This window comes from Lepidochelys kempii, chromosome 27, assembly GCF_965140265.1.
Source record: "Lepidochelys kempii isolate rLepKem1 chromosome 27, rLepKem1.hap2, whole genome shotgun sequence".
In the NCBI taxonomy this organism is placed as follows: domain Eukaryota; kingdom Metazoa; phylum Chordata; order Testudines; family Cheloniidae; genus Lepidochelys; species Lepidochelys kempii.
The window spans coordinates 14,254,142-14,272,445 of record NC_133282.1 but is presented as its reverse complement, the minus strand read 5'-3'; the positions used below and the strand labels follow the sequence as shown (position 1 = coordinate 14,272,445).

General features: G+C 55.6%; 2 protein-coding genes across 9 annotated transcripts; one reads left to right on the top strand and one right to left on the bottom strand.

Annotated features, from left to right (window-relative positions):
* Positions 1-327: 327 nt before the first annotated feature.
* On the top strand, positions 328-7,098 carry LRRC46 (leucine rich repeat containing 46). 2 transcript variants are annotated; one of them, XM_073325707.1, is made up of 8 exons: positions 328-404; positions 609-711; positions 1,192-1,300; positions 2,966-3,012; positions 3,551-3,660; positions 4,863-4,932; positions 6,059-6,234; positions 6,606-7,098. In XM_073325707.1, exons 1-8 carry the CDS (start codon positions 356-358, stop codon positions 6,980-6,982), a joined length of 1,041 nt encoding a protein of 346 aa, XP_073181808.1. In that variant the 5' UTR covers positions 328-355; the 3' UTR covers positions 6,983-7,098. The 2 variants fall into 2 exon arrangements, with proteins under 2 accessions (XP_073181808.1, XP_073181809.1); XM_073325708.1 differs by lacking the exon at positions 6,059-6,234 and having other exon boundaries at positions 6,606-6,770.
* On the bottom strand, positions 7,068-14,608 carry SCRN2 (secernin 2). Of its 7 annotated transcripts, none has more exons than XM_073325706.1 (10): positions 13,638-13,907; positions 12,573-12,690; positions 12,009-12,187; positions 11,668-11,849; positions 11,170-11,369; positions 10,331-10,546; positions 9,844-10,009; positions 8,962-9,142; positions 8,462-8,631; positions 7,068-7,718 (listed from the first exon to the last, which is right to left on the bottom strand). In XM_073325706.1, the coding sequence occupies exons 3-9, from the start codon at positions 12,180-12,182 to the stop codon at positions 8,473-8,475; spliced, it is 1,278 nt and encodes a 425-aa protein (XP_073181807.1). In that variant the 5' UTR covers positions 12,183-12,187; positions 12,573-12,690; positions 13,638-13,907; the 3' UTR covers positions 7,068-7,718; positions 8,462-8,472. The 7 variants fall into 7 exon arrangements, with proteins under 7 accessions (XP_073181807.1, XP_073181806.1, XP_073181803.1 ...); XM_073325705.1 differs by having other exon boundaries at positions 7,068-7,779; positions 8,466-8,631; XM_073325702.1 differs by having other exon boundaries at positions 7,068-7,779; positions 12,009-12,183.
* Positions 14,609-18,304: the final 3,696 nt, after the last annotated feature.

Below are 18,304 nucleotides of genomic sequence, written 5' to 3'. Positions count from 1 at the left end.
CCCCCCCGCCCCTTCCCGGGGATCCCCCCCGGCCCAGGCTCTGCCCCCCCCCGCCCCTTCCCGGGGATCCCCCCCTGGCCCAGGCTCTGCCCCCCGCCCCTTCCCGGGATCCCCCCCAGGCCAGGCTCTACTCCCCAGCCCCTTCCTGGTGGCACCTGTCTCGGGCCCTGTCCCCACAGCCCTGCTGTCACACAGAGCAGCAGAGTGACCCTGAGCAGCGCCTCCCCTCCCCATCCCCATTTCTATGACTGTGGCCTGCTGAGGTGGGGACTGGGGTACAGGGGCCACGTGTCCCCTCCCTCTTCAGGCTGGCGAACCCACCAGAGGCCAGGCCCAGGGGTGAGTGGCCCGTGCAATGGGATCTCCCACTGCAGCAGAGCACCGTTGCCCTGGAGGGGCTGTGGGTGAGAGAAGGTTGCATGCAGGGGTGCAGATGGGGGGGTGTCAGGGTGGACCCGCCCCCCGCCATATATAGCACGGTCAGGAGTTTTTCACCGTGTTTAACCAAGGGCTGCTCCCAATGCAGTCCAAGGCCAAACTCCAATTGACATTGCTGAGAGCAGGATCAGGGACCCCAAGGGAATGTGGATCCCTGTGTTTGCTTCCAGACCTTCAGCAGAGCCCGGCAGGGGAAGGGAGGAGCATCACCAACTCTCTCATCGCCCGGAGGAACCTGTCCTGCCCCGCAGAAAAAGAGACCCCAGAGAGCATGTGAGTGTCTGATCGCTGCTGAAATGGGATGTGAGGGATCAAAGAAGGGAAGTCCCTTGGAATGGGGGATGGGTGGGCACCCTAGAACCTAGCAGATGGGAAGGGAGATGGAATGATACTCCCTAGCTTTTACATAGCACTTTTCATCAGTAGGTTGCAAAGGATTTTTCAAAGGATGTCAGCATTATTATCCCCATTTTACAGATGGGGAAACAGAGGCACGGAGGTAGTGACTTGAGACACACACAGTAATGGGAGATCACCCTAATTACTAAGCGCATCCGGTTGCTATGCTCCTGCCACGACCCAGCAGGTTAAAATAAAGTTGTAGCTTTATTACAGGGAACTGAACATTGCTCTCCCAGCAGTCTGCGATCCTTCATTGTGAAGGAGCTCTCAGAAGGATCGCCTTTGCTCTTGGAGTCCAGCAACACCCGCAATTTGGCTATACAGAATTGTTCTGAACGCCTTTCTCCATAGATCCAAGGCCTTGGCGTCTCTGCTCACCATCCGCTTGGACAGGGAGAACATTTGCGCTATCAGCAACCTGCAGGGTCTGAGAGAGGTCCGCAGTCTCTACCTGCAACAGGTAAAGCACTTAGCATGCTCTTTAACCTGATCTGTCTCTCAGGCTGGGAGAAAGCACCCCCTGGAGATCAGCTCTGGTTTTTCACAGCAGCCAAACTCTCTTTGCACATCACAGTAAATTCCACTGTAAGCAAGAACATAGTTTGGCTTTGAAATAAGATCAGACTCTTTCCTTTGGCAAGCAATTGCTCGAGAATGCTGTGTGTTGGGGAGGGACACCCCGAGGGTGAGAACAGAGACAATGGCAAGTGTGTTAGGCCCAGACTTTATTTTTTTAAATATGTACTATTAATAGAAAAGTTTATGAAATATTTAAAAAAAATCACTGAACACGGTTTTGTGTTTTGATTTAAACATTTCCCTATAGCAACGGCCACCTAACCATCACAGCCTTGTGTCAGGGCTTGAAAGCCAGAAGTGAATACATCCAGACAGACACAATTAACAAAAGTCACAATGACTAGGGGCCTTCCACTCTGAGAGACAAGTGATCACAAAAAATAAACAAATGACTTAAAACCAACGAAAAGCAAATCTGATCTTTAATTCTTTTGCTCTTGATTATCTAAACTACGGAAGAAGAATCAGGAATTTAACCATCTAAGTTACACTGATAATAAGAACATTTCAGCTTTTAAAAATCTTACAGTCTTTGACCTTTAAAAGAGCTCCCTTTGGATTAATAAATAACAGAGTGGTGCTCTGCCTTCAGCCATCTGGCAAATCTGGCTAAGGTCATGTACATGTACAGGCCCCATACCTGCAATGGGATCCCTGCATGCTGCCCCGTTACAGAGCCCATTGATTTTGGGGTCCATTTGTGCAGCTCTGATTGCAGGATTGGGGTCTTGGGGCTGGTTTGCACTGGTAACTTACATCGCTATAGCTTCATCTCTCAGAGCTGCGAGAAATCAACCCCTTGTGAGATGTAGCTATGCCAACCTAATCCCTGGTGTAGACAGTGCTAGGTCGACGGAAGAATTCTTCTATCAACCTAGCTTCCTCTCGGGGAGGTGGAGCGTGGGAGTATCTACACTGAAACACTACAACGATCAGCTGCTGTGCTGCTGTGGCCGTTTAGGTGTAGACATACCCTTAGACTGTGATCCTGCAAATCTGCACCTGAAACTCTTCCACGTGTCTTATGGAACTCAGCTGAGCTACCTCCCTGAGGAAAGCCGCACATGTTCGTAAAGGCTTGCAGGAGCTGAGTGATCCCTATGTAAAGGTTCCTTGTTTGGGAAGCTGGGCAAATCTAACCTGATTAACACTCGGCCACCCCACATGTGTGTTTCACACCTTATCGTCCTGACTGGAGAGTCTGCTCCCATGGTCTGATTTTTTGGCAAGTTATTCTTTCCTTTCTATTCCCCCCACCCCTGACCCTTATAAATCTGAGATCCTTTTGGAACTGTTCCCTGTGGAACAGCCAGCGCAGGACTAAGACTTGGGGAGTTCTGCGTTATAATCTCAGCCTTGCCCCTTATTTGTTTTGTGACCTTGGACAAGTCTCTCGCTACCTCAGTTTCCCTCATCTGTAAAATAATACTTGCCCAGCTAACTGCCCGGGAAGCCCCGAGGGCTAGTTAATATTTGTTCAGCACTGTGAACATATGAAGTGCCATTGTTCGTCTTCATTTAGTCAAGAAATCCTTTCATTTTTCAGAACCAAATTGAGACCATTGAGAATCTCAGCTGCCTTCCCAACCTCCGGTAAGTAGGGCTCTTAATGACATGATTAGCTGTACAGAGAGCGTGTATAAACAGCAGCTGTTGCACTGCAGTTTTAGTGGGGGGTGAATTTCCCAAACGCAGGCACGGCAATCAGAGGAAAACACCGGCTTTTCCTCAGGGAGGAGTGAGGATTGGGTGTAGTTAGTGACATCAGCAGCCTCATGGCAGTTTAACCCTAAGAACTTGGCCCCGGTTCTGTGGCACACAGGACTTTGACCTTTGGTTTTAACTTTTCAGGCACGCATCCCAACTAAATGCTTCTGCTTTAGAGACACGACTGTATCTGCCCTTTGACCTCCTTTCATTCCCACCGAAGGCAATGGCAGTTTTGCCATTGACTTCAGCGGGAATTGGAGCAGGTCCTTTGAGATCAGCACAAGCTCCATCTCGCTTCGCACAAGAGCACAATGCAGGTTTGATCAGATATAGTCCCCGCTGCGGAAGTCCCCAGCCTCTGTGGTTCCCCTTTGCATTCACTGACACAGCTTCTTCCACCCCCACTCCTCCCGCCCTGCAGGTTCCTCTCGCTGGCTGGAAACCGCATCCGTGCAGTGGAGAACCTCCAGGACCTCCAGGACCTGCAGTTCCTGGACCTGTCGCAGAACCGGATCGAGACACTGGACCCTGGTAGGAGCGGTGCAGGCAGCAGCCTCCGTTGGACAGGCTCAGACACACGCAGTTGGCTGCTCTTCCGTGCCTCCTCCTGCTTATTCCTCATTGCTCTTAACACGCTTCGAGGGTGGACCCCTCGTGGAATGTTGCCGTTATTGATAACTGGGCACGTCCCTAGCCTTGTCCAGCCAAGGATGCCAAAGCAGGAATAAACTACGACCACACATGGCAACACCACGAGCGGAGATACCGCACCGACATGGGAATAGCACATGCCGCACGTGTGTCTCCTGCCAAAAGAGCAGCTTCTTTAAAAAGCAAGAAGTGTGTGTTCGAGGGAAGGAATTCTTTATGCTGTTGTGAATCCAGCTTACATGCCACATCACGTTCCAACAGTCCTATGACGTTGACTAACCTTGGCCAGGTTTCTAAGCTACAGCCCAATAGGCCGTCACATTTTCCCATGAACTCCAGGGCCTCGTTTACATTTTGTGTCCTGTTAAAGCTCTGACTCAGCAGAGCACCAACGCATGTGTTTTTCAGTCCCATTGACTTCAACGAACCTGAGCACGTACTTTGCTGAATCAGAGCGAGCTTAAAGTTTCTTTTCAGTTTCATTTGGGCAGGAAGCGGATAAGAGACGGCCATGGCCGGTAGTGTGGCTGTCTAACTCTTAGGCACAGTAGCCATTTCCCATGCGCTCCGCTTTTCAAAAACAAAGCTACACGCAGATTAATGACAAATCCATCGGGGTGTTCCCAGGGTAAAGTGTGGAATGAAACACTCTCTGGGCAGAAATGCTCTCCTACAATGTATCTCTTCTGTCCTAAGCAGGCCTCTAGTAATATGCACCGATGTGGGAAAAGCACGTGCAGATTGGCCTCTAGTTTGTGGCAGGGAGAACTGAGCAAGGGAACCTGGGTTTTTAAAGCTTAACAATGTAGTAGCAGGATACTGGGAATCAGGACTCCTGGGTTCTATCACACAATGGCTGTGTGATTTTTGAGAAAGTCACCGCTGTGCCCCAGTTTCCCCCGTGGTGAAAGGGGATTGATATTCCCCTACCTCCAAGGGGTATTGTGAGGCTTCAGAGAGCTCCAGAGCAGAGAGGGGTGGAGGGTTTCATTGGACCTGCAACCTAACAGCTCATCCGCTTACTTAGCAGCTAGAGCTCAGATTTGCTACCTCACCTTCTTTCTTCCCTTTGGTCTGTGCAGATGAGCTGCCCTGGAGCCTCCGCATCCTGAACTTTTCAGGAAACAGATGCACCAGCCAAAATGGCTACAGGTGAGAGCGAGTGTGCGAAATCTCCCCTCCTTTGAGTCTCATGGGTGAGAACTAAAGCCCAGCTCCTCAAAGATAACCCCAGTGGGAGTTAGGCATCTAAATACCTTTGAGGATCTGGACCCAAGCACCTAATCCTGCTTCTCTTATATAACGGTCTCCAGTGCAAGCTGGGGATTGCTAAACAGGGTCAGGCTAGCTGTATACCTTCAACGGGAGACCCTCTAAGGATACACTTAAGCATCACAAGGAGTGGGGTTATTTAGATAGGCCCAGATCCACTAAGCTATTTAGGCTCCAAACTGCCACTGAAATCAGTGGAAGTCTGGAGCCTAAATACCTTGGAGCATGTGGGCCACTGTGCCCCGAGTTGAGGGCAAGACTGTGCCCCCAAAGGGCTCCCCCTATACCGAGATGTAGGGGCAAGGGAGATAGTGAACAAGCCCAGGGATTGAGTGGTGACAGTTGGCGAGCTTCCATGAGTTGTTTTCTGTTGGCTTATTGTTGTGTGATTTTTGTGTTTCTATCAAAATGCAAATAGTCTCTTCCTGCCCTGGGCTCTGAGGTCGTTTGACCCTGGCCTCACCCTGCCCGGCATTTATATTTACAGCCCCGGGTTATGCTTGTCTGAGTTAACCCTCCTCTCTTTTGTTTGGTTTGCACCACCTGCACTCGTCTGCTGCTCTGCCTTCCAGCAAGTTGAGATCTTTAAAGGCTCCCCCGCACCCAGTGGTGGCACATTATTTCCCCTGTGAGTTCTGACCCAGTGCCTCATGGTGGTGCGGGGGTGGGGCTATATCTCCATCTTACCCTCTCCAGGTCACTAAAGACCCCACGGCCTATTTTGCAGGAGCCCAGGATGTTAAACGGGTGTCCTCCCTAAATGCCAACTTGAGTCATTCCCTTTGGCCTCCCTCAATTCTTCCCCCATCTGCAATTTCAACTGGATAGCAGAATGGTCACTTTCTGCCCAAACCTGTTATATGGAGTTATCCCTGTTCGCTGCTGTGTTCCACCCCAGAGGTAGCTGCATTGCAGCAACGCTTCGCATGAGCCAGTGTGTGGGTGTGGTCAAAGCACTGTGGGATCCTCGGGGATGGAAGGCACAATATTGTTTTGGCCTTTCCAGAGAGTTGTTGCTCGGGGCCTTGCCCCATCTCATGAAGTTGGACACCCAGCTTATCCCCAGCTGGAGGGACCCTGACCCAACGGAGGAGGAGGAAGAGGAGGGAGCTTCTGATGACAGTGACTCTGAGGAAGATGATGATGTCCCTGAGCTGACTGGTCCTTTCTGTGCAGACAAAGGTGATCAAGCTGCTGCTGTCAGCCATGACCGGATTCTGCTCTTGGTACACATGGGTAAATCCAGATGAAGTCACCTGCCCCTGGATTTGCACAGACATGACAACAGGGTTGGGCTGTGTGCGTGAATATCGGTGCTGGTGAAAGGGGCTGATCTGACAGTCCTCACCTTCCAAAGATGGGGAAAACCCCTCCGCTCTGCAGCACTTTGCAGGATCCTAGCTGAGGGCTAGACACACCATGGTCCCCTGTCACCACCAGGGGCATGCTGTGCCGTAACAGACAGGAGCCAGTTTAATGAGCCTGCCCCACATGCTGGTCTCCTGGCTGCAGAGGGGGATTTGCTCTAACTTTTCCCCCTCTCCCCTGCGCAGAGTTCTTTATGGGTCTCCACCAGGAGCTGGCTGGCCGCTCACAGAGGAGGAGACAGGAGGCGCTGAGTGAACACCAGGCCCGGCTGGAGGAGCTCACAGAGCGCCAGAGACTGATGCAGCCACCAGGACATCTGTGCCCAGGAAGCCGGGAGGGCCGCCTGGCACCTAGCCCAGCGGAGGAGGGAGCTGCAGGAGGGAGATCGCCAGCCCCTGGGCTGCTTGAGCCGCACCCCAAACCCAAGTCAGGAGGCTCTACGAGGTCTGGCACCCCACGCACTGGCGGGCAGAGCAAGCACGGGAGCAGGGCCCGCCTCAAGCCCCTGAAAGGGGAAGCTTCCACCACGGTTAAAACTGCAGCCAGAGCAACAAAGAAATGACTGATGCCCAGCCAGCCCCCGCTGCAAAGGCGCACGGGGGACTGACCGCGCCGGCCCCGACAAAACAGCACAGTGGCGTTTGCGATTGAAATGTAAAACCTCTTTATTCCACCTCAGTCTGTCTGCCTGGGGGCTTCTGTCCTGCGCTCCCTGGCGGGGGTGGGGTTAGCCCTGCACAGCATCCCAGCTCTGTACAGGCCAGATAGGTGGGGATCATCCCCCTGCTACGGAAGGGGAAAGTGACCCGAACGAGGTCCCTAGGTGAGTCTGAGAGAACCCAGCTGTCCTATGCTCTAACCATTAGGCAGTGTTTCCTCTTAGGAAGAAGCAAGGTGGGCCCTGGTAACCCAGCCACCACATTCAGCTCCATCTAGCTAGCTGAGGCTCTCCCCTTCCCAGTCCCACGGAGTCTGGCTCAGGACAGCTGGCCTGTTCAAGCTACTGAAGCTCCGGACTCTTCATGGGAGTGACAACTCATGCAAGTTGAAAGGAGTGGCAGGCGCCCATTCCAGGGGAGGGCTGTCCACAGCTACAGGCTGGGAAATGCCAGGCGGAGGGTCCAGAAAGGGCACCATGCCAGAGCAATAATCCCGGTGGTGCAAAGCCACTTCCAGTCCAGTTAACGCAGCCGGAGAGAATGGCAGCGATCGGATGTGAGGTTAAGAATCAGGATTGGAGCAGATGGGGCAGCAGCAGCAGGAATTAAGGTTCTCCTGTTCCTTTGAAATGCTCCATGCTGAAAGGAAAGCAGGGGAGAGAAGCAAGCAACCTCCAGACAGGGTAGGCCAGGCAAGGCTCTGAAACAAACCAAGAGGAAGGGTGTCCTTTCATCAGCGGCTGGGGGTGGCCGCAAGGTGACCATGGCTCAGCCCCACCTATTCTCCTTTTTATGAGCATAAGAAGACCCCAAGTCCCAGAATGCAATGCTCTGCCTTGCTTTGAGCAACCCAGTTCTGTTGCATGGTGGACCCTGTAGTCTCTACTGGCCATATATCTCTGTTAAGGATGAAGGAGCTTCAGGTTCCCAAGAGGAGACCATCGAGATCCCAGTGACTGATCAATGTAACCCCTCTGTGACGTGCTTCCCCGATCCCATAAATAAATGGAGCTGTTCCAGGCTGACACTCTCCCAGCCCATGGCACACAGACCCTGCCCTTAGGGACAGGTATTAGACCACAACGTTGTGCCTTTCACGTGGATACTGGGCCATGGGGCAATGCCACACTGTTTCCCATGAGCCTTTGCTCCATTTCATTCCAGGCCACAGCCCAGAGCGGCTCTGTCTAGGACAGGGATGTTAATGAGCACAGAGGCAAGGGGGGAGCCAGTGCAGACAATACCCCAAAATGGACCTGCAGTCAGGGAGCACCAGGCAAAATAGAGGGGTCCCCCCAATAGAGCCCAGAGGGGTGCAGCCCACAATCTATGAACTCTGCAGCATCTTTCTCCTTCCCCTACCCACCCACCCTGAAACCCACCTGCCTCGGGCTTATTTGTAGAACTTGATTTCTGTGTCCACACAGTCAAACAAGAGGTCAGCCAGCTCCTCTGGGTCAAGAGTGATACCGCCGGCCAGGATTTCCTTCATGGCCTCCAGGCCCTGCCTCTCCAGATCCTGCATGGTTTGCTGGAGCTTCTGGCCTTGCTCCTGTTGGACAGGGTCAGTGGAGAAGAGAGAGATGTAAGAGACACATACAGCCTAAGCCACTGCTCATGGGGATGGTGTAGATCCTGAGTGAGTCCAAAGTCTAATTCCATCCACTCCACCTCCCAGAAACACCCTGCTGATCTCAGACAACCCAACCCCAGTCCTCCCACTGTACTGCTGGGAGCTCTGCAGCCCAACTGGCTCCCAAGAGAGAACCCTCCCAGGGCTGGGGTGATGGGCAGTTAGCACCAGGCGAGGCCATCAGGAGCCTCGCTCAGCATTTGAGAGGGAAGCAGAACCCCAGGGTACGAGCCCAGGGCACTCAGTTACCTGGCTAGTCTCCACGAGACCCAGTGCTGCCTGATGTGCCTGGTAGAGCTCATGTCTCCGATCAACTCTGCTCTGGAATCGAGGGACCTTCTGGACGGGGTCCTTGTCACCAAAGCTCGGAGACATTGCCTTTAGGACTGGAGTCACGTTGGCGACGAAGATGAAGGGCTTGAATACGGACCTGCCCGGGCAGGAGACGGGAGCAGAGACTGTTAGGGGTGTCTCTGCAGCCCCACAACATCCTTGCTGAGACGTTCCCCGGCAAAGTGGGTTTCGGGCAGAGGTTGCCAGGGATCTGCCTCCTGAGCAGCTCATGCCCACAGGGGAAGTGAACAGCAGGACAGTAGCACTGCCAGGGTTGAGCCAAAAGTCTGCTCTGCAGCTGAGCTGGGGGCGCCCCGGGGAAATGGGGCCGGATGCTAGTAGGGTAGCGTAGATGACTCGGCTGGGACGCTGTCGGGTTCCCCATTTAAGTCTCTATCCCTGAGCTCCCAGTGACTTCCCATGCACTGAGCACTCTTAGGGTGGAGCCCTGGCTTCTCATTGAAACAATCCCAGGTCAGTCTCCGCCCGGGATCCCCCTCGGACATCTGCAACGGGCACTCAGCAGACGGTTTCGTTGCTGCCGGGCAAAGGGCTAAACAGGATGGAAAGGGCTCCTGGTTCAAAGGCTCTCATGACGTTAATGTGCAAACAGAGGGCCCGATCCTGCCACGGGCCAAGCATCCTCGGGGAAGTTGCTGATGGTTGAGAACCCTCAGCACCTTAGACACAACGGGTCTGTTTAATTTTCACACACTGTCTTCTCCTAGCCTCCTCCGACAGCCCGGAGCCAGGGGCTTTCCAAGCACAGCGGGCCCCTTGGGCAGCACTGGTACTAACCTGGAGGGGTCGGGCGTGGCTGTGAAGAAATGCACGCAGGGCAAGGCGGGGTCCTGGGGGAGGATGGACACCATGCTCCCCGTGGTGCAGAAGCCCTCCGAGTCCACGCAGATCCCACTGGCCTTGTCCCGCAGGATGTCCATGATGGTCTCCACCGTGATGCGGCCTAGCAACACCAGGGGGGAAGAGATGGAAGATCAATGGGCAAGTAACCACTGGGTGGTTCATGCTTCCCATCAACCAGCAGCAGGTCAGGTCACCATATTTGTGGCCAATGAGATGACACCAAGTGGTTGCTGGATGACCCAGAGTCTGGATGACCCAGGACCCTGCCTCTCCTGATTGCTAGGTGCTTCCGCTGCCAACCAGCTGCTCCCATCCCATTGGGCAGGGAGACACTGAGCACCAGGAGACCGGCTTCGATCCTTCCCGTGGATGGTACCGGGTTGAGGCACCACGTTGGCACAGCCCCACCCCCCGCACCCACCTGCATGCTGCTGCAGCAGCTTCTTGCCAGCGCAGAACCGGGCCTTGGCCGCCTCCATCCGCACGGGCTGGTGGGTCAGAGAGAAGACCTTGCTGAAGCTGAACTCCCCGTCCCCGCTCCACCAGCCCTGGCTCTGGGCATGGCGCCTCAGCCCCGCATGCTCGGCGGTGATATCCGTGCCGATGCTCAGCTGGTTGGAGATATTCCGGGTCCCTTCTGCAACAAGACGTGGCTTTGGTGAAGAGGGAGCTATACTGGTGGGACAGTAGCCATGAGGGCTCCCAGCCCAGGGCCCTTCCCAAGACCTGACACCTCTATCCACCCATCAGAACAGGCAGGAGTAGGGCAACCATCCAGGAAACCCCCCGACCCAGAGAGACACCTCTCGAGGCGTGAGAATAAAACAAGAGTCACGTCGCCGCCACGGCCCGCTCAATCCTTGGCCTTTTTGCTGGCATCACAAACAAATGGGCTGGAGGTGGCTGTGAGGCGAACTGGGTTGAGACCCACCAAACTCATCACACAGGCCGCCAAAGCAGCTGCAGATAGGAACAAAGTTTGGTAACCAGCAGCCTCAGCTGGACTAGGACTGATCGGCAAGAGGTGAAAGGCCCCACATTTATCTGAGCTGTCCAGGCCCCTATACCCCAGATCGTCTCCCAGTAGAACTTTTCTTCCATCCATCCCTGTGCAAACACTATCCCTGCTGAGGCTGGATTAACAGCTCCCCCACAGCACCTCCTGCTGGGACAAGCTGGGACTGCAGGAACAGAGCTCCCTGACGCCCCACTTCCAGTATATCCAGGACTTCTGCCTCCCCGGGTATTCACATTGCTCACCTCGGATCCTCTGGGCTGCCCAGTACCGGCCGGCTGTCTCCAGCACCCAGGCTTCGCTCCGGTCCGCCAGCAGGAAGGTGTTGTGATAAATGAAAGGGGTCGGCTCCTCCTTGCAGCTGCCGCCCTGGCCGTAGCACTCCAGCAAAGCCGTGATGGCCTGCAGGGCTTCGTGAGCTGAGCTGCCCCGCTCCAAACCCAGCCTGCGGCAAACAGAGCAGCTTTGAAGAGGGGGTTTGGGGGGGGAGCCATGGATCTGCGCTCTGCCCCTCTCCAGGCACAAGCCCAGAGGATCCCCCCAGCACATCCAGAGAATTGCGGGGGTGTGAGAGGGAGGCAAACAAGCGTGGGCAGCAGGCAGCTGCCCCAGGACTGAGCCGGGCAGCTCAAAATATCAGATCACAGCCCAACAGAGGGGGTTGGACTCAACACGTCCAGCTGATCAGGGGGGCGGCGACACGACATAGCACCCGTCTCCCACGCCCGCCCGGCAACTCTCACCTGACCAAGTCCATGCCCAGCAGGGCCTCCTCCTCCCCAACAGGCTCCTTGGTCCACACCCCTTCATTCCCAATGCAGACGCCATGCTCATTGGCTCCCATCTCAGCGCCCCACAGCCAGGCGGGGCGGCTCAGGATCACCGCATGGGTCCTCTCTGCCTGCTCGACCTCTATGTACGTACACTAGAAGCAGGGCAGGGGGAAGAAAGCACAGACGACTGGGTTGTGGACCTTCAAGAAAGGAGACTCCCTCTCCTTAATACAGGGGCTCAGATCCCCGTCTTTTCCACCCAAAACTGGGTCCCAAACTCTGCCCCCAACTCTGGCACATGGTCCTCTCACCTTGAGCTTTGCCCCCCTGGCATAGGTTGCAGCAGGGAGATAGACGACTTCCTGGACCTCATCTCTAGGCCGGTCTGAATTTTTGCCAAAGATCACGGCCCGGGAGGCGGTGGCGGGAGGGAGGGCGACGAAGCAGTCGCAGGAGGAGGGCGCAGGGCGGTCCTGCTCAGCCATCCTAGCTAGGAAGAGGAAGAGACAAGGTGAGTCGGGGTCACCCCGTCTCAGCCATTTCTCAAGTGGGTCTCCCTGCCCCGCGCTGGAGCAGGCCAGCAGCTAGGAGCCATCAGCACCTGTCACAGAGGAGTCCCAGGGCATCCCCCTACCCTGTTCACCCACCCAGCCGCCTCGCACTGATTCCAAAGCCACCCGCTGCGGCCAACAATTAAGCCGTGATGCGCGGGCCCAGGGCGGGTGAGCGCCCGTGAACAGGCCAGCCGCGCTCAGGGCGGCTGGGGACTTCTCCTGCCCCGGATGACGTCATGTCCCCATGAGCTGGGTCACCCCCCTCCAGCCCCACGGGTGCCACAACATCCGACTGTAGACACCCCCAGCTGCGGAACTCACTCGCAACTGGACACCGAGTCCGGCCAACACCCCCCTCCGGGACCTAGGGCCCGGGGCTCCTGTGGTCAGAGGAGCTGAACCCAGGGGAGAGGCCTGGGCAGCTTATTCCTCCACAGCGCTGGAAAGGAAACACGGGCTGAGGATTAGAAGGAAGGTTCGGGGTCCCTGCTGCAGACGTGAGGGAGGCACAAAACATCCCAGCTCCCAGTGACGGGGGGCCCAGGAGCTCGGCCCAGGAGCTCAGCCCAACAGGCCTGCGGACGAGCGAGCTTGTCCCCCGCTCAGCTGCGAAAGGGGATTTGATCCCCTGCGTGGAGCTACCCCCATCACAGCCCTGCTGCCCCCCGGCCGCCCTTTGCCAACAGGGGCTGGAGGGGAGAGGCCCTCAGGCAGACTGGCTGAATCCAGGCCAGCCGGGACCAAAAAACAAAGGCTATTTTGACTGGGATTAAAAACATTTGAGATTAAACTGTCAGAGCAGAGATGCACCCCCCTCCACCCAGACCCAAGCCCAGGGACAGCAGGGCCCACTGGCCACAGCATGCCCACGGCTCAGCCGTATCTCCCTCTCAGCAGCCCTCCCCCCGCTTCTTTTCTCTCTTACTCCCGACCCCCAGCCCCGAATTGCACGGGCCTAGGGGTCGCCCCGCACCTCCCACAACATTGCACGGTGACAGGCCTAGAGGTCTCCCCCATGCCCACATTGCACGGGCCTGGGGGGGGGTTCTCCCCGCACCCCCTCCCCCACATTACACGGGCCTGGGGGGGGTCTCCCCGCACCCCCTCCCCCACATTGCACGGGCCTGGGGGGGGTCTCCCCGCACCCCCTCCCCCACGCCCGCATTGCACGGGCCTGTGGGGGTCTCCCCGCACCCCCTCCCCCATGCCCGCATTGCACGGGCCTGTGGGGGTCTCCCCGCACCCCCTCCCCCACGCCCGCATTGCACGGGCCTGTGGGGGTCTCCCCGCACCCCCTCCCCCATGCCCGCATTGCACGGGCCTGGTGGGGGTCTCCCCGCACCCCCTCCCCTACATTGCACGGGCCTGGGACGGGGGTCTCCGCACCTGTCCAGCCTGCCTCCGCTCCGGGGTCTGCGCCCCCCGCCGCCGGGACCTTCCGCGGCTCGGAGCTGGCAGCGGCGGCGCCCTGTGGCCGGAGGCTGCTAAGGCAGGAGCGGGGCGGAGCTGGGCTGAGCACCGGCCCGGGGAGCTGGGGGGAGCAGCGCCGTTTCCTGCTCTCCGCGTGCGCGACTTGACCCAGGGACACACCAGGCGTCACCCCGGGCTGGGCCGGCCCGGAGCTGGAGCTAACCGCACCGCTAGGAGGCGCCCTTGCACCCGAGCCAGCCCTGCTCCTCCTGGCCCGGATCAGGCGCTCCCGCGGCTCCGGAGGAACCCAGGCTACGGACTGGCTGGGATTCCCCTAACACCCCCCCATGGACTGAATACGGGGGGACCCCTACCTAACACTCCCCATGGACTGAATGGGGGTCCCCGAACTAACACCCCCTTTGGGAAATGAATGGGGTCCCCTAGCTAACACCCTCATGGACTGAATGGGGGTCCCCGAACTAACACCCCCTTTGGGAAATGAATGGGGTCCCCTAGCTAACACCCTCATGGACTGAATGGGGGTCCCCGAACTAACACCCCCTTTGGGAAATGAATGGGGTCCCCTAGCTAACACCCTCATGGACTGAATGGGGGTCCCCCAGCTAATACCCCCGTTTAGGACTGAATGGGGTCCCGTAGCTAACACCCTCATGGACTGAATGGGGGTCCCCAGCTAACAGGGCAGGGATGGTCCCTCTTAGCTTAAATCTGTTTTCCAATCAACTCCTCCTTTTGCCTTTGCGAGGTCAGGGCAGTTGCACCTGCCAGAGAGACCTGTTTTCTCTTACTCCCTTGTGTCATTCGCTTTTCCTGTCTCACCCCTTTCGCTCCCCCGCACACCTCTCCGGGGTCGGTCGCACGCGTCATGCACGCCCCAGATCAGTGCGTGCAAGTTACACTCGCTTGTCACGCCCGCCTCCTAGCCGGCTGACACCTGCTTCGTAACACACACTCTGTGTGAAATCCCTCCCAGGTCCGCTTGGAGACCGGATGGGAACGGCGCCCTCCTACTGCAGGCCTGACCGGGGCCCAGGGAAGGCAGGAAAGTGGCCAGAGGATGACAAACAAGAGGGCGAGGAGGAGAGAGGGTGGAGAAAGTGAGAGACACTCCCCGGAGAGTTGGAGTCACTCGCTCCTTGGCCGACTCCCTGCACGTGCTCCTGTTGCTTCATCCCAGGGTCCCCTGCTTGCGGACCAGTTCTGCCAGGCTCGGGTTCCCTCCGGCATCAGCTCCGCGTCCTAGGCCGGAAACGCCTGCCAGGGCTGCAGCGGGAGACAAGGCTGCTCCCTGATTGCTGGCCCCCTTTGAGGTCAATGCAGCAGGCCTAGCCCCACGCAGGGCCCAATTGTGGGATCCCCGAGTGGTTCTGCCTTGGGGAAGGGGTGTGTGGGGGAGAGATGGTGCAATCTCTGCTCAGGTCTCCTCCAGACCCATCTTGTGGGTAATGAGGGGAAGGGGGGCTGCAATCTACAGTTCAGGGACAGGGCCCCAGGTTCCCACCTCCGCACTCTCTGGGGGTCACAACACATTGGTCAGTCCTGATTCATCCAAAGCATCTTTAATGTTGCAATGGGCTGATAGAGAGATGTAGGAGTCAGCCAGATCTGCCCTGGGGGTCCATGACCTGCCAGGTCAAAGGGCATCTGGGGGTGGGTGACCTGCTTCCTTCTACCCCTCTCCCCAATCTTATGGGGACTAGGGGCACTCTGGGAGTCACCCAGGCTTTGGCTGGGCTGCAGCTGCTGGGGTTGGCGAGGCCAGCTGTCCTGGCCAGAGCCCCCATCTGAAGAGTCGAGGGGAAGAAGACTCAGCAGTAGAAAGAGTGGGATCTAGCAAGGAAATTCCTGAGCCATGCCCAGGCAGGCCGTTCCAGGCGCAGACGCCCCCTTCCTCCTCCCCGTTCACATTTGGAAATCTTCGGCTAGGAGAGGGAAAAAATGTTTCCAAAATTACATTGTATAATAGCTTCTGTCTCTGGCTGCGCATGGAACTGTCTCTCTTGGAGCAGACGTAAAGCAAAGGACTTCACTAATCGTTGTCATTTTTATAGGAGGTGGGGCATTGTAACCCCATTGTTCTTGCCAAATTACACCCAGGGTAATTACATTCTACCTCTTTAAATTCTCCCCTGCTATTTCAATTGGTTATTGCAGTATGGTGTTGCTGTGCGCTGTTAAACCAGCTGCAGCATTCCACCCCAGAAGTGGCTGCATTTCAGTGGCAGGTAAAGCGAGCCCTCTGTCTAAAGCACATTGAGATCCTTCAGGATGAAAATCAAGATGGTTACTAGGGCTCAGCAAGAATAATATTTATTCCAGGCTGGCAAAACCATCACCAAAATTTGCCAGCCCATGCACAAAATTGTCTCGGTCCGAGGGTGCCAAAAGCGGGACTGGTCACTAAAGGGACTTTGTGTGGCTGTCAGACAGGACTTGCCCAAGGTAAACTGAACTTTGCGAGGCTGACATTCTTCTAGAGACACGATGATTATCATTGATAGGAGGCCCCAATCCAGATTATTGAGAGAAAGGGTTGTTCAGGGCTATGGGCCCAGGAGACCTTGGTTCAGTACTGGGCTCTGACACAGAATGGCCCAGCCACTTAGGCCCATCTCCTCAAAGGTATGTTAGGATTTTCAATACTTTTGAGGATCTGAGACTTTCTCGTTCTGTGCCTCAGTTTCCTGCCTGTGAAATGGGGATAATAAAGCTTCTCACTTCTTGTCTATGTGGATTGTAAACTCTTTGGGGCAAGAACTATCTCTACTACGTGTTTGTACAGTGCCTAGCACCATGGGGCCTTGAGCTCAGTTGGGGCCACTAGGTGTTACTGTAATACAACTACTAAGATGACTGGGGTTCTATTGTGTGTGGTGCTGTACAAACCTATAGGGAAAAAACAGTCTCTGAACTTCCTGTCTGAGGGAGGCAGAAACAGGAAGGGCAGGTGCCAGGGATAGAACATACCAAGAAGTGGTCACGGGTTTGACTGGGACTCCTTGGATGTATCTGAAAGCGAGTCTCTTACCATCAGCTAGGGCTAAAACCTAGTTGGTGGATGATTTTTTAAATAGGGTTTTAGGAAACAGCCAAGGCAAACTGACCAGGTTGCTCTCTGCCAAAGTAAGGTGTAAAAGGGATAGGGCACAGAACCTGGACTCTGTTCCCAGCTCTGCCACTGACTGCTGTATGACCTTGGGCTAGTCCCTTCCTTTGTGCCTCAGTTTCCCTCCCCCCCTTCCTCTGTCTGCTCTCTAGGGCAGAGACTGCATCTATGTGACGGCACAGGACCCAGCGCAGCGGGATCCCAGTTTTGGTTAGTGCCTGGGGATGCTAAGGTAACGTGGATAAGAACAAAAAGAAAAGGAGTACTTGTGGCACCTTAGAGACTAACCAATTTATTTGAGCATGAGCTTTTGTGAGCTACAGCTCACTTCATCGGATGCATACCATGGCAGTTTCCACGGTATGCATCCGATGAAGTGAGCTGTAGCTCATGAAAGCTCATGCTCAAATAAATTGGTTAGTCTCTAAGGTGCCACAAGTCCTCCTTTTCTTTTTGCGAATACAGACTAACACGGCTGTTACTCTGAAACCATGGATAAGAACATCAGACAAAGGGCCGTAAGGCCTAGAAGCTGACCCACATGAATGGGAGCCCATCAAAGCCAATCAGCCTGCAGGGAGTTGCTTGAGTCAATTTGCCAGGCGTGGCTGATGGCAGCAAAGGAGTATTTCAGTGGCTGACATTTGGATGTGAAGCGTCCCCTTTCATCATGCTCGTCCCAGGCTATGAAGCCAGACCTGTTTGGCAATGGTGAGCAATCCCTCCTACCGCTGCCAGATGACAAACCGTGTGGAATAGCTGTGGGGAAAGGCTGAGTGCTCATCTGACATGTCCCTTCTTGAAAGGGGATGAAGGGCGAGGGTGGGGCAGCCTGTGGCTACTACTGGGTGCGGACAGCACCGGAGACAGCGGGGCGGTTGGAGAAGACCCCCTGGCTTAGTGGCCCCAGTCCTGCTCCTCTGACAGCAGGCCCAAAGGATATGCAATAGAAGGGCTCCCCTTTTTCCCTCCTTCTGGAGCATGTTGGCATTGTCACTGTAGTTTTGCAGATCCACACAGGAAGGCGCACTGAAGTCAATGATGTTCCTTGGGAGGAGCGGGGGGGCAAACCCACATGGCTCACAGCCTAAAAATACAATACGGGTGAGGGGTTCAGAACAATAGTTACTTGGGGAGCAAGCGGTATTTGAGTGCTTGGAGCCCCGTCTTTGTTACAGGCGCTTTAAGCGGGACACGACAAGCGTATCAAACTCAGCAGAGATAGAGACCACAGCTCAGCACGTGGAAAACACACAACTTTATTATGGTATGTCATAAACATTCAGCTAAGGGTAGCATAAAATCCCTCCTTTACCTGTAAAGGGTTAAGAAGCTCAAATAACCTGGTTGGCACCTGACCAAAAGGACCAATAAGGGGAGAAGATACTTTCAAATCTGTGGGGGGGAAGGTTTTTGCTTTGTCTCTTTGTGTGGGCTCTCTTGGAGCCAGAGAGGGACCAGGGGCAGGAAAAACCATCTCTTAAAACCCTGCCTGAAATAAGATCTAGGATTA

Coding starts and splice junctions, on each gene's coding strand:
- LRRC46 (XM_073325707.1), top strand. CDS start 356: ATGGGATCTCCCACTGCAGCAGAGCACCGTTGCCCTGGAGGGGCTGTG. Junction 405..608: donor TTGCCCTGGAGGGGCTGTGG/GTGAGAGAAGGT, acceptor GTTTGCTTCCAG/ACCTTCAGCAGAGCCCGGCA. Junction 712..1,191: donor AAAGAGACCCCAGAGAGCAT/GTGAGTGTCTGA, acceptor CTTTCTCCATAG/ATCCAAGGCCTTGGCGTCTC.
- SCRN2 (XM_073325703.1), bottom strand. CDS start 12,182: ATGGCTGAGCAGGACCGCCCTGCGCCCTCCTCCTGCGACTGCTTCGTC. Junction 11,370..11,667: donor CTGGGCATGGACTTGGTCAG/GTGAGAGTTGCC, acceptor TGTTTGCCGCAG/GCTGGGTTTGGAGCGGGGCA. Junction 10,010..10,330: donor GCTGCTGCAGCAGCATGCAG/GTGGGTGCGGGG, acceptor TGGTGTTGCTAG/GCCGCATCACGGTGGAGACC.